Source organism: Aegilops tauschii, chromosome 3 (assembly GCF_002575655.3).
Source record: "Aegilops tauschii subsp. strangulata cultivar AL8/78 chromosome 3, Aet v6.0, whole genome shotgun sequence".
Taxonomy (NCBI): Eukaryota; Viridiplantae; Streptophyta; class Magnoliopsida; order Poales; family Poaceae; genus Aegilops; species Aegilops tauschii.
Window position 1 is genome coordinate 450424542 of NC_053037.3, and position 14709 is coordinate 450439250.

At 43.2% G+C, this 14709-nt stretch overlaps 1 protein-coding gene and 1 pseudogene across 2 annotated transcripts; one reads left to right on the forward strand and one right to left on the reverse strand.

The window, feature by feature from the left end:
- The first annotated feature begins 144 nt into the window (after positions 1 to 144).
- Positions 145 to 4843, forward strand: LOC109731561 (calmodulin-3). 2 transcript variants are annotated; one of them, XM_020290741.4, is made up of 3 exons: positions 145 to 443; positions 2744 to 3113; positions 4558 to 4843. In XM_020290741.4, the coding sequence occupies exons 1-3, from the start codon at positions 368 to 370 to the stop codon at positions 4658 to 4660; spliced, it is 549 nt and encodes a 182-aa protein (XP_020146330.1). In that variant the 5' UTR covers positions 145 to 367; the 3' UTR covers positions 4661 to 4843. The 2 variants fall into 2 exon arrangements, with proteins under 2 accessions (XP_020146330.1, XP_073366923.1); XM_073510822.1 differs by having other exon boundaries at positions 2744 to 3099.
- A 505-nt stretch (positions 4844 to 5348) lies between these two features.
- On the reverse strand, positions 5349 to 14309 carry LOC109731541 (probable LRR receptor-like serine/threonine-protein kinase PAM74; annotated as a pseudogene).
- Between the last annotated feature and the right edge of the window lie 400 nt (positions 14310 to 14709).

The window sequence follows — 14709 nt, forward strand, 5'->3', positions numbered from 1 at the left end:
ATCCTCGCACCTGATAGGCCCGCTTCACATTCACACCATCCACACAAGCCCATAAAGAAAATATTCTCAGACAATACTCGCAAAAAAATATGTTCATTAATAATGAGAATATAATTATACTCTAAAATGAAATAGCAAAAAAAATGGAAAAAAAGAAAAGAGGGGAAGGGGAACCGGATGCCCAGAAACTGGAACCAGGAGGAAATCCCTAGTTCCCCACGCGATCCTCTTCCTCTATAAAGCCTGGCCCCCGCGACACAGATGCACCCAGTCGCGCACTGAGACCCCCACGCCATCATCGCCCATCAACGCGCAGCTCGCGTAACATTTGCAGGCCCTCGTCGCCCCTTGGAGGTTTCGGTTTGCCATGGCGGACCAGCTCAGCGAGGAGCAGATTGGCGAGTTCAAGGAGGCCTTCAGCCTCTTCGACAAGGACGGCGATGGTACCGATTTCCGCCCCCCTTCCCTTCCCCCATCTGCATTAGGTGATCTCGCGTGGACGCCATCTCGGTCGATCCGGCCCGGGATCGGGGGTCCCGCCCTGCCAGGCGTGCGTTTGATCTGCGCCATGCGATGCGCACCTAGATCTGATGGCGTGCCGGGGGCGATTTTGTTTTCGCGCAGCGATTTGGTTGTCTCGGCATGGTTTCTTATGGTAATCGAGGCGCCTGCGCGGCGGTGATTTCATCAATCTGTTCCGTGGTTCAGGTCATGTTCTCGTTAGAGGCGTGCAATTTGTCTGCAGGGAGGGGGGTTACGCATTGTGGTGTGCGTTTTGTGCTTGTATGTAGGCCTGTGGTGATTTGACACGGCTTAGCGTTTGGGTGGCCTGTGAAATGATCTCAGGAACAAGGATGGGGTAAATTTGCGCACCAATTTGCACGTAGTTGGGAACTGAAGTGCAGAATTTGACAATAAATAAGTTTTGGGATCAATGTTATTTGGGGGAAGGGCATCATCACATCCTGCTGGTTGTTGAACCAGTAATTACATCCTTTTTTATCTTCAGTGAACCATACTAATTCTGAAAGAACAGTATTCCAAGGGAGTGGCCTAGTGGTTGAGGACGGTGTTGTCACTTGGCTTGCTTACCATGCTTCCAATTTATTCGCATCAGATTCCTTAGATGTGTCTGCTTCTAGTTACTCCGTCTGAGACCAAGAAATATCTGCTCTAAGCCCCTGGCCATTCAGTTTAGCATCGACAACGTGGGTGTAATGTGGGCTGTTCTGTTAGTTACTTTCTATGGAATCTTATTGTGTCATAGTAAACATATGGAAAAGACTTGAGAATAAAGTGGCCATGGAGGAGTATTGTAAAAAAAAGAAATGGTCATGGAGGAGAATCTAGGCCTACTTGGAGATGGTCGTCCACACTGGTTTAGAATATAATAGAACGCTTGAAGAATGTTGGAATGTTCAATAATTCAGTTGAAGGCCTTGACGACGTGTCGTTTAATCAATCCCCGATCCTGAATATATTGTTTCAAACTGTCAGTTGTTTCATCAGAATTTTTTAGGTAGTTTGGATGTAAAATGTGATTAATTAGATCTGTGGGTACGTTCAACTGGTGTTTCTGCTGCCTGTAGTGGAGGATGTAGGATTTTTACTAGTGCACGTGCATTATATCTGCGTACTTGAATTCAATTATATATGTTGGGTGATGCCCTGTGTAAATTGTTAGATAGCTTCTTTTTTGCTGTTTGACTTGAAAATAAGCTGAATGAGTTTTCATACTGATGACTTAACATGGGTTCTAATAATCCGGTCATGGAGGAGAATCTAGGCCTGCTCAGAGTTAGCGGTCCACATTGGCTTAGAATATAATAGAACACTTGAAGAATGTTGGACCATTCAATAATTCAATTGAAGCACTTAACGTGTCGCTTAATCAATGCCCCAATCCTGGATATATTGTTTCAAACTGTCAATTGTTTGACCAGAATTCTTTAGGTAGTTTGGATGTAAAATGTGATTAATTAGATCTGTGGGTATGTTGAACTGGTGTTTCTGCTGCCTATAGTGGAGGATGTAGGATTTTTAATAGTTTAAGGGCATTATATCTGTGTACTTGAATTTGATCATACGTTGGGCGATGCCCTGTGTAAACTGTTAGATAGCTTCTTTTTTGCTATTTGACTTGAAAATAAACTGAATGAGTTTTCATGCTGACGACTTAACATGGGTTTTAATAGAATTTGTTGATTGACATACTGTACTGTGAAAGATGCAAGGACATAGAGACAACACAATCAACACCTGCATCCTAATTTATCTGCTGCCACCTGCCATATATTCCATTTGTGTTTGGAAGGTGTAGACTCAAAATCCGTTGAATGCTTTATGCATATTATTGAACCAAAGTATTGATAATTTTATGCTATTTATTATGTAAGGTAATGTTTATGTCCTCTTTATTTCTGCATGAGTTACTGTGCTTTATAACTCACTGTTTTGTCTAATCGGAGATTTTTTTATAACCAGAGTATGTTTGATCACTTAACCCAGCTTGGGTGTTCTGTGACCATTGAAAGTGCACTTTCTGGTGTTAGTTGGTTTTATGTTCCCTGAATAAAAATGGTTATCCTGATGAGATGGATTCTTCAACTTGTCTAGTCCAAATCTTTGCACCTTCTGCTGTATATTTGTGGCCACTACATTTTTAAGTTTTACTATACTTGACAGCACATTGCACATATTCTCTCTTATGTCTGTCTTATCATGAGGTGGCATGATTTCTCAGGTAGCATCACCACCAAGGAGCTTGGAACCGTGATGCGCTCCCTCGGCCAGAACCCTACCGAGGCGGAGCTGCAGGACATGATCAACGAGGTGGATGCGGACGGCAATGGCACCATCGACTTCCCAGAGTTCCTGAACCTGATGGCCCGCAAGATGAAGGACACCGACTCTGAGGAGGAGCTCAAGGAGGCGTTCCGCGTGTTTGACAAGGACCAGAACGGTTTCATCTCTGCAGCGGAGCTCCGCCAGGTGATGACCAACCTCGGGGAGAAGCTGTCGGAGGAGGAGGTGGAGGAGATGGTCCGCGAGGCCGATGTGGACGGCGATGGCCAGATCAACTACGACGAGTTCGTCAAGGTCATGATGGCCAAGTGAGGAACCACCCCCTCTGAAATAACCCTTTCTATTTCCGCCGAATAACGAACCGTCTGGCACCACTACTTCATAACAATTTTTACCTTATTATTACGTGCACGCTGCTGGTACTGACACTTGTTGGCTAGGTGTAGTCACTGAGGGGAGAAGAGGCCAGATGTTATTTTTTTTCTTCTCTTGGTCACGGACTTCTCCTGTACTCGCTGGATTTGGTGTTTTTCTTGGTTGGGTTGCTTCTTGCTTCATGCTTGTCGTTCGGTTTGTTGATGAAAGTTATACACTAATTTTGCGCCACACGTGCGTTCCATCTCGCTATCTGACTCTCGTTTTCGTTGGAGATTATATCACGCACGTGAAGTCGGATTTGGAATTTTCGAACTGCGTTATGTAGGTGCGGCCTAGGCTCGTACGTAACGTAACAATCACCTGTGGAGCCTCTTCCTCCGTGCTACGTCGTGGAGACTCTTCCTCGAGTCGTGCGTGCCAGAGAATTGCTGCGTAGGCCGTTGTCACGTCCGAATGTGATGCCTGGTCGGTTGTCTCCGCCAGGCAGCTCGATTTGACGTCCGGCAACGTGGCTGCGACTCCTGTGGAGCCGTGCCAAATGCGGAGGTGGCGGCTTCTCGAGACGGTCCCTAGGCTAGCTAGAAGATGAAGATGGATGAACGCGACGCCATTGTCTCTGTCGATGGTTGCAGTCGTGCGGAGATATATCATACGTCGACATGGCCAGTGGACATGGTTTCGTGCAGGAATAACTGGTCGGGAGGTGGCCATTGCTCGGAATATATGCCATCCAAACCCTTTTCGGCCGGCGGCTCGAAGATGCTGAACGCAGCTTTTATTCGTTGTTTATGTTGTGTTCGTATAAAGTGAAAGGGCGTGGCGGCGAAAAAGCTCAAGAGAGGGATTTATTCGTACAGATCTTATTCGTTTTCTCGGTTTGCATCTTACTTCCGGGCTTTTGCAGACCCCCTCAATGAACGGACACGAGCTCTTCTGTCAGATTCTTTGAAAAGAAAAGAAAATAGACGAAGGGGGAGGCGCGTTTTGGCTCCTGGGAGCATTCACTCCCGCATGAATAGTACCTCCTGGAAAAATTCTGATTTTTTTTGAATGTTCATGTTAGTGTCACAAGCATGGTTGCCAATTTTCATGCGGAACGGAGCAATAGTGTTTCATCGGTGAAAAAAAAACAAATTTGAGGTGGCATTTTTCCGTAACATTTGGTATTCAATTTCTTTTTTTTCACATGCTAAAATATTTAACCTTTTTGCCTGAAACTTTGCAAGTAGTATTTTGATGTGACTATGAATACATAAAGAATTTGTTAGGATTTTTCTAACATTTCAAAAATCATTTTTCACACGTGCTCCCGAGAGCGAAATTGGATTTCCGTGAAGGCTTATGCATATGTAAACCCTGTTTCTGTTTGTGCAGGAGAAGGGAGAAGAGGATAGAGGAGAGGAGAGCGCCGTCGGCCAAGAAGAGCGCGGCAGGGGCATCCGGTGCAAAGAGTGGCAGCAAATGCATAATCCTCTAGCTGAAACCATCGAACGTGAATAGTGTGTGTGGTGCGCTGGTCCCCGCCCGACGCATCTGAGCTGTTGTATGTATCAATGTATGTTCATGTGTATCCCGGTGTATGATGGCCATCGGCCTACGACTGTAACCATTCTCAAGGTAAACGAATAAAAGTGCTCTCTGTTTGCAGAAAAAGAAGAAAGTGTAGAGACAAGGCGCGGCGGAGCTTGAGAGTTGAGACGTTAACCATCACGGACAGGTCGATAGATTCCTCAATTATCAAAAAGAAAAAGAAAAACACGGACAGGTCGACGGATCCACCGTTAGATATGGCGAAGCGCACGGCCGTCGGGTCTCGGCGTTGTGACTGGAGACTGGGCCTGTCTGCTGGGCCTTTGACGCCTACGCTGCTGTAACCACTTGAGCTGGCCCGGAAGGCCTCGCCCCCTTCGCCCTCAGGCACGGCGGGGGTCGCCTCGCCCCCGTTGCCGCCCACTTCGACACCACACCAGAGCACCGCCCCACGGCCATCGATCTGACAACAGCTTTGCTCTGCTGCAGCGATGTGCTGCCCTAATCTCCCGTACAGCTCGGGTTCCGAGGCGGAGGCGGAGGGGAGGAGGCGCAGGCGCTGCAGCTCGCCGACAAATCGAGGAACTTCCCGTGGCGCGGACGGCGGGCGGGCGGGCGGCGAGAGTTAGGTATGTCATGTGATTGCATTTCCGACTTTTTCGTAGCTTAGGTGCCAACTCGCGTACCATGGACATGCTTGGATGATTTGGTAGAAGAAACAAGCACTGTAATTTGAATCCACAGCCTTGCAATAGAGATTGGGGAATAAAAGGCGGAATCCTTAGGCGGTAATGGGTAAGCAGTCTCAGGGTTTGTGTGGACTTAATGTACGAGCATCAATAGTAGGGTACCGAGTTCTCAAATGGAAGGGGACGAGTCATGCTTGAAAACTCGTACAGTTAGTAAGTGAGCAATATTTGAATCTGAGAGTTATAATTACTGAATTCCAGTCTATGGACGATCAATGACAATGCCAGTTAAGCATATTACCAAACATTATCTATGCAGATGCAACAATAACACGGTAGGCGTTTCCCTTTCACCGTCCAGATAAGAGGCTTGTCTCTGACATCCGGCCGCCATGATCAGACTGGAAGTTCCCCTCGTTGCTTATTGTTGGAACTCCAGAAATCATTAACTTGAGCAATCTTGGAACCGCAGGCAAGCACATTTTGAGCCTTGAAACAACCTCAGTCATGGTCGGCCTGTTGATGGCTGCGTTTTCGACGCAGTTCATGGCAAGGCTACCACACTCTGCAGGGAACTGGCATCGTACTGATCCAACAACCTCTTGTCCACAACTTCATGAATACTGCCTGTAGCAATCTTTTGGCGCGTCCAGTTGGTTAGATGGATGGTTTGAGGGTCCACCAGCACCGGGGGCTGGCCAGTGATGATCTCCAAGAGTACGATACCAAAGCTGTAAACATCTGCCTTGACAGTGAGTTGGAATGTTGCATGGTACTCGGGGTCAAGGTAGCCAAGAGTACCAGCAGCAACAGTAGATATGTGTGTGTGAGCTTCATTAAAGGCCCGTGAAAGCCCGAAATCAGATATTATCCCCACCAGGTTCTTGTCCAGAAGGATGTTGGGGGTCTTCACATCTCTGTGAACTATTGCTGGGGTGCATGACTCGTGTAAATACTCCAGTCCTGTAGTTTATTGAAACACATACTTTGTCAACACACACAGATATACACAAAATAAATGTAATAAACGCATATTTGAACGTGGACCTTGTGCAGCATCAAGTGCAATATGAAGTCGCTGTTCCCAATTCAAACTATGGTCATCTCCTGCATCAATACATACCAAATTAATGCAAGTACCGTTTGACACATGCATGGTAGAATAAATATCAGTTTTTGTAATGCTTGAACATAGTTAAGCTAACAGCTGATATGTTACAGATGCAACTATTCACCAATAACCATACCATCAATTGGTGCATTAAAGAATAAAAAAACCTGCATACATAGGCCCTTTGGTCTTTCAAAGGTCACTGCCTTTCCTTCTCATTACCAGGGCACTTCATTAAATAAAGATTTAATCAACAAGAGAACTAAGCTATTGAAGTATTAATTTAATATGTGCCTCTTGCTATGTTTCTTACTGGTTTTTGAAAGATCTACACGTTTATAATTTGTGATTATCATGTCATGGTTATGTCTCTTAGAGTGTAACTGTGGTCGCCCCAATTTGTTATCAGTATATGTGACTAGAACCTGCGGCTCTAAAAATGCAGCTATGGTCGTCTCACTCTTTAGTCTAGTGTCTATAACACAGTAATTAGGCCCGCCAGCACCAACTCCACTGCATTGACAAGTTGCAGCAGTAACAGTCTAGGAAATCAACTACAACTTTAACCAGGAGATTCAGTTTTAGCTCAGTAGGATGTCAAAGCATATAGATGGTCCCTATATATATGAAATGTATGTAGTTAACCAAAGCTGTTGGCATCTGAGTCGCTGTTTAGTTGGTTTTGCAGGAAATAAAACCCTGACTTGGTTAACTTGCTTTTTAGACTGAACAAATTTTATGTTTGATTGAATGATTCAATTTTACTAAATTAAAGTACAGATGGTCCCTGTAAAAATTGTAATGCAAGTTAGTGATCATAAGTTCATAACAAAACTGCAAGTTGGTTGGTCATACCTATACCAAGTAGTCAACTATGTTGAATAGAAATTTTTAGGAAAAGTTAAAGAGAAAAACCTCCTCTTAAAAGCTGTTGGAGATTTCCTCTGGGCATAAAATCGTAAACGAGTGCTAGGCATTTCTTGTTTTGGCAATATCCTTCCAGAGTCACGAGATTCTTGTGATGGACTTTGGACAATGTTTGCACCTGTGGCAACGGATATGATTACAAACATCCTAGAGCTGAAGCCAATTACATCAATTTATTGAATATGGAGTGTGGAAACTGTTTAGATATCTTGCAAACTTATAGTTTACTTTCTAGTAAAGAACTCAATGATTTCGCTTAGTTGTTTTCGTGTTATACCTCGGGGAGGAAGTCTATTGACTTTGCTATTGATGTCTCCATAAGCACCTTAACAGCTACTTCATCACCATTTTCCAGTATGCCATGATAAACAATACCGAAACCTCCTTTTCCAATGATTGATTGGAAGTCCTTAGTCATGAGCTTCAGCTGTGCATATGTGAACCGTCTGATATCAATGTGCAGGGGAGTTTCCTCTTCATATGTAGCGTAGTCCTCTTGGTCTCCTGAGCTCCCTGCAAAGTCAGAAAGTCTGGTTTTATATATGAAAGTAAAGGTTTGAAGCTGTTGTCTAATTTCTGTTGCACATTGCATTGATGAAAAAGGGAATTCAGGGGGAGAAGTATTATGTTTACCTTTCCGGCATAACTTCCAGAGTATGCACATCACTACTATGAAGGATACCAGTACCACTGGAACTATCGCCGCAATTAGCACGGTAGGTGTGGTGTGCTTCTTCTTATTTGAACAGTACATATCTTTGACTTTTGAGCATATAGGATTGCCTTCTAGTCTAGTGACATGATTGTACAACATATAAAAAATAATTAGCTTACCTCAAAATCCTAGCTACAACAACTCTATGCAGTTATGATTATAACATGCCTTCATTTTCTAACACAACTAACCATCTGATGACACTTCTAAATATACCCTCTAAATGAACTAACTGCATGGTTTCTAGATCACACATGTACTGGTACATACATATCTGGCTCTCGTATTGAAAGCCCATAGGTGGTAAAGCATTTGTAGTTACTAGATGCTAGTGCATGTAACTGATGGTATGATTGGATCAATACAATTAATTCCCATAGTGAGGCTTGCCACACTTTGTGCGCCCAAATCGGCCACCACGACTTAGTCAAAATTGAGGAGTTTATGTGTATGACAAGTGGGGCTCGCGCATGGCATTAAGCTAGAGAAAGTCAAACTTGCCTAAATCTCGCCTGGCAAAGTATGGCTATGAACCAAATACGCATTTAGCTTCTCAATTGTTTTTAACCAATGCAGTGTTAATACTTTATATCTGCAAAGACTGTTGCTAAGCCATGAATTGATCTGTATCATTAACCTATAATAACCAACCTTGGGTTGAGCCATTTCGTTTTGATGTAGTTGTTCAGCTTGTTGCAACAAATTATATTGAGTAAGCAGGCGTGCAACAGAGCTGCCAAACCTTAAGTCGAGCAGACCAGCCTCAAATCTTCTAAGAATATAGTCAGGGATTGGTCCCTCGAGCTTGTTATTTGACAAATCCCTAAAAAACAGTAGTTGAATAATTCATGTAAAATTATATTATTAATCAAATACTGATCAAGCAGAGACTTACAGAACTGCTAGTCACTTTAGTTGATAGTCTGGAATGGAGCCCGTCAAATTGTTGTGTGATAAATCCCTATACATATATATTTTATTAGGGTCACAAAAGATGTCAATTTCATTTCATCTAGAGCATCAATATTATGTCATAGGCACCACTTACAAAATTTCCAGTGATGTCATGCTCAAAAGTGATATGGCTAATCCACCTCCTAGTCCCCTGCTAGACAGATTTCTGCAAAATAATCATCTTATTTAAAGTAATTAATTTACAGAGAGTGTTGAACTAATATGTATTTTAAGACATCGTTTCCATGCTTCTGGTTTTGAACCAAATTAAGACACTGTATGTACCCCCCACATGTTGATATACCTCTTAAGTGAATCGATTATATATACTTCTTTATTATTATAAATATACCTCATTAATTATTCTAAAAATACTTCAACAAGTGCTATGAAGAAATATCTTCAGAGCCCTTAGTTTTTGCAATATAACCTTTTTAATGTATACAATTTTTGTGTATGCACAAATAATAGAAAATATATGGATAAAATGTTTTTCATGGAACTCACTTGGGTATGTAGTAAGATAGTTTATTAACAAAAAGAATACTGGTCCTGGTTATGTTCTTACACTCGGACAATCCTAGGATTCTTGTTGCTATGGGAGTAGCCGCAAGTCAAACCTTCCTAGGTATACTCTATTGGGGAGCATGGATCACCATTCCAGTCTATTCTTGTCAAATCGTAGTGTGCTTTTACCTCTTTCATGGAATTGACTGCAACAACAGGAGAGAATGAAAACAGACATGACTGGAGTAATGGAAAATGTATATGTTGGGCATAGGATTATTGTAGGATTAATCATGATGTACAACAATGTAAGAAGTTACATTATCATTTCATGTGTAAATATTATCTTTTTGTAAGACTGAATAAATTGTATAAATTCATTCGTCTACTATGGTCTTCCTCATGGCTAATTGGCAGTTGACCTTTACAATGTAGTGATCAAGAGTTGAGTGGGTTGGGAATCCTCAGAGGTCTACGCAGTGAGAACTCGGTCATTAACATCTACTCTATTATGTACTAAAAGTATACTGCACTAGAAAAAAGAGCATAACAACGACAACAAAGCCTTTTGTCCCAAGCAAGCTGGGGTAGGATAGAGATGAAACCGAATAGAAACCGCGAGAACCTAAAAGAGAAGAGAGAAAGTACAAGTAACGAACTGAAGGAAGGTAAATTAAGGTTCTGGTACATGGATCGATGACTTCTCTGCAGTCATATCAAGAGCAAACCCTTGGTTACATTCCAAACTTTCAAGTCTCTTTTTACGGCCTCCTCCCATGCCAGCTTTGGTCGCCCCTGCCCCTCATAGTATTTTCGCTACTCTTCTACTATACACTGGTGCTGCAGGCCTCCATTGGATATGTCCAAACCACTTTAGTCAGTGTTGGACAAGCTTCTCTTCAGTCGGTGCCACCACTACCTTATCATGTATTCTCTCATTCCTAATCCGGTCTCGATGCCACACATCCACCTTAGCACGCACATCTAAATGGGACTCATTTGTTGGATGTGTTGTCTCTTAGTAAGCCGACACTCTGCTCCATATAGCATCCCAGGTCTGAGTTTTATTGGATTCTCTGGGATTAGTTTGATTTCTTTTGGAGATGCACCATTCATAGTAGAACTTTGCTTTGGTACACCCCCCTTAGAAAAGTTTTCAAATTTCGATGCATATTAAAGGTGGAGATTAGAAATTACCCCTTCAATCAAAAAGGGTAATATAGTATTTTGTATCTAAATCAATCTATTCATTATGTTTGATTACGATGATAGCCCTTTTAAGTAACTTCAAGATTTGTGTTAACTTTTACTGAAGCAAAACTCTTCATAGTAATAATAATTATGTAATAACAGGCAACATAAGCAAGAAATCTCATTGGCATCTAAAGTGTATGTAATCTTCTTACAAGAATTAGAATCATTAAAATGATAAAGTATAAGAGATGATTAAAACATTGCCAGCCCACATGCGTAGACCACTGTGCTAGCTTCTTTAAAAGTAGGGATCAGGAGGTACTGTGCAAGCAGTTCAAGCAACTGACTAAACATCATGATGATAATGTAGATCTGTACATGGCATGTGTAATAAGTGTGCAATATCAATAACGATGGCCGATCTTACCATCCTCAGAGTCGGTGGTGAAGTTTTCCATCCGAATGAGTGAGTACACCTCGAGCGCGTTGATGAGCGGGGGAAGGCTTGAGCTGCGTGTCTTGTTCAGGGTGTAAAATGCGTCGTCATTATACAAGAACTGCCCGCTGTTGGCCTGTAATCGCGACGGGGAGAAGCCCCGGTGCAGCAAATCGCCGGCGTTATAGATGTCGAACCTTCTGTTCGGGTTGTTACCATTAATTTCTGCAAAGTGGAATATCAGGAGAAGGCTATTCTCGTGCTTCAGATTGGGGCCCATTCCAATGTTGAGTCCCATGAAGGTGTAGTTTGTGTCTAGGGTCGTGGCCTTCTGGAAGATGGCCATCGGCACATTGAAGAAGTCGTCGCCCGGGAGAATCTCCACTTTATCGCTAGTGTTTAGGGTCATCCAGGGGTAGGTCTTATAGTAGAAAGACCAAGCCTCCCAGAACCGGTCATAAGGGTCCACTGGATATCTGTATCACACACAAAAGACAAGAGAAATCATGTAAGTCCTCCTTTGGTTTGGAGGTTTTTTTTAGTAATTTCATTGCATAGGATTTCTACAGGTAAATACCTTTAGAGCCTTTTAGTTTGTAGGAATAGAATCCTATTTCTATGGAAGAATTCTTCTTGTCCTTCGCATTTCATAAGAAAATAGACATTAACCTAGACTCAATGTAAAAAAAAATCATATGCTATGAACCAAAGGGCATCCTCTTTTCTATACGTATTCATACGATTTGAGATGCATATCATCTCATTTCAGATGACTTTTCTATTCCTATGATTTTTCTATCCTACGAACCAAAGAAGGCCTAAATTAGCTAGCACGATACCACTACTTTTTGGTTTCATTGGAGCTGGTAATCTCACATACTCCCTCCGTCCTTTAAAGAGTGTACTTCCAAATTTGTTGGAGATTCAAACTATTTCAAAGTTTAATCAAATTTCTATAAAAATATATCAATGTTTGTGAAACCAAATAGGTATATGATGAAAATATTTTATCATGAATCGAATGCTACCAATTTGAAGACATAAATGTTGGTGTATCATTGTATAAATACGGTCAAACATAAAAAGGTTTGACTTTCCAACAAAGTTGGAAGTACACTCTTTAAAGAACGGAGGGAGTACTTAGCAACTTGAGATGTGCTATCTCTGTAAACTAATATAAGATATTTTTTGGAAAACGCTTGGTGTCAACCGGCGGATTTTCTCTCGCTCGTCCGCTGTCTCCCACGGGCGACGCGTGTCCCTGTGGGCCTGCACCGCTTTGCATCCTGCCTTATCTTCTCGTCCGATTGCTCCCATACACATCTTTTGTTTTCTTATGCCTTCTTTCTTCCTTCCCCAGCCATACATCCTTCTCCATTACGCACACAATCAGGGACCTGCTCGAAGATGTTGGAGACACCCACGAACAGCCCTTGCCCACCGGCCACGGCCATGGAGGTAGCATGCGAGCATACATGGCCATGCAAGCCTCGTTGGACATCACAACCCGACCGTGGGCAGCCATGGAGGTAGATGCAAGTAGCAGCTAGTGGCTACAACAACAAGCGCCATGGAGGTAGCATGCGAGCTTGTTGGATGACGCGACCGATGACGGGGATTGGCGGCGCTCGAGCCGGGGAGTTCGGAGGATGGATGGCCTTGTGGTTGGGCGGCGACGATGTGAATGACAGTGGTGCTGACGGCAACGATGTCAGTGTTTCTGTAACTTCATTTTCATTGATTTTTTTCGCAACATCCTCTATGTTGCAAAAGTTTTTTCGCAACATCATCTATGTTGCAAAAGTTTTTTGCCAACAACGCCCATGCTGCAGAAAAGTGAAGGCGATTTTTATTTTGCAACATCATCTATGTTGCAAAAGTTCCTTCCGCAACAACACGCATGTTGCAGAAAAGTGAAGACAAAAAAAATCTGCAACATCATCTATGTTGCAAAAGTTCCTTCCGCAACAACACCCATGTTGCAGAAAAGTGAAGACGATAAACATTTCTGCAACAACACCTATGGTTCAAAAGGGTTTATGCAGCATGTGCTCTGTTGCAATGATGGGACGGGGTTGGCCATTGGATGACATCAAATCTAACGGTTGTTGGGGCGGTGGATATTTTTAGATTATCCGTCGGCGGATGCGTAGCACTGCCCATATTTTTTAGATCACTAAAAATATAAGATATTTTTTAGATCACTACCTTAGTGATCTAAAACGTCTTATATTAATTTATGGAGGGAGTACAATTTTTTTCCTGTTAGAATTAATTGTGGGATTCAGAAAGCATAAGAGCACGCACTCCAAATGCGTTGAGCAAGCCAGCAGATTTAAAAATCACTGATAGGCATAATTCAGTTCTAATCCAAAACTATGGATGCCAGTCTCACCTTGTGATAAAGTCAGTGGCTTCACCAAATCTGATCCGTCTAAAGTGTCCGACTGATACCGAAGTATTCACAAAAGGGTACATCGCATCTAGCAGTGGCCTCAGCTCCAGAGCAGACATGAACGGAGTCCCTGTACCGAAGTTTATCAGACAGACCGACACCGAGTTGCCTAGAGCAACCGTGAGCACCTCCTTCCAGACCGTGAGCGATGGATCCCAATTTGTCAAGTTCACCGTATCCCAGAAATTGACGCCAATATGGAGCCCAAACAGAAATGATGACCCGTCCATACTCCTGTTCAACCAATCATAGTTGCCGTAAGTAAATGTGGTCCTCAACAGGAACTTCTTACCAAAAGCGGATGGCAGTGTATAGCAATTTCGTGAACCGTCAGGGAAGCTCCTCAGGGTTTTTTGTTGCTCATTCCCTACACCAGCCATGAACTCTGTTAAAATTTCGTGGCTCAAACCACCCTTGACGTATTCGCCATCAGAATGGAACTGTAGTCCTAAGATGCTGTGGTCGTAGGTGTTAGGAATGGGCAACTACCTTTACTGAGGGCCAAAGGCCAATACATATACATGTGTGGTAAAGTGCAGGAAACCCCTTATATAATAGGGATAAACCAGAAAGAGACTATACACATCTAACACCCCCCTCAAACTCATGGTGGATCAACAACACCGAGTTTGGAGAGGAAAAAGGCATGTTGCGCCCGAGTCTGTGCCTTCGTGAAGAAGTCAGCCAACTGTAACTCAGAGGGCACATAGTGAAGAGCGAGAGTCTGATCCTGCACAGCAGCACGCACGAAGTGGGCATCCACACCGATGTGCTTAGTGAGCTCATGCTTCACCGGGTCACGCGCAATACTGATAGCACCAGTACTGTCTGACAGTAAGGGAGTCGAGGTAGCAGCAGACACACCAAAATCCTCAAGTAACCACCGTAACCAGATCACCTCAACCGTCAGCATAGCCATGGCTCGCAACTCAGCCTCTGTACTCGAGCGAGAAACTGCAGTCTGTTTCTTTGTCTTCCAAGCAATAAGAGAGCCACCAAGAAAGACAC

What these genes read in the sequence shown, in the direction of transcription:
- LOC109731561 (XM_073510822.1), top strand. Translation starts at nt 368, where the DNA reads ATGGCGGACCAGCTCAGCGAGGAGCAGATTGGCGAGTTCAAGGAGGCC. An exon ending in CTTCGACAAGGACGGCGATG is followed by an intron (nt 444 to 2,743) that starts GTACCGATTTCC and finishes ATGATTTCTCAG; the next exon opens with GTAGCATCACCACCAAGGAG. An exon ending in ACTACGACGAGTTCGTCAAG is followed by an intron (nt 3,100 to 4,557) that starts GTCATGATGGCC and finishes CTGTTTGTGCAG; the next exon opens with GAGAAGGGAGAAGAGGATAG.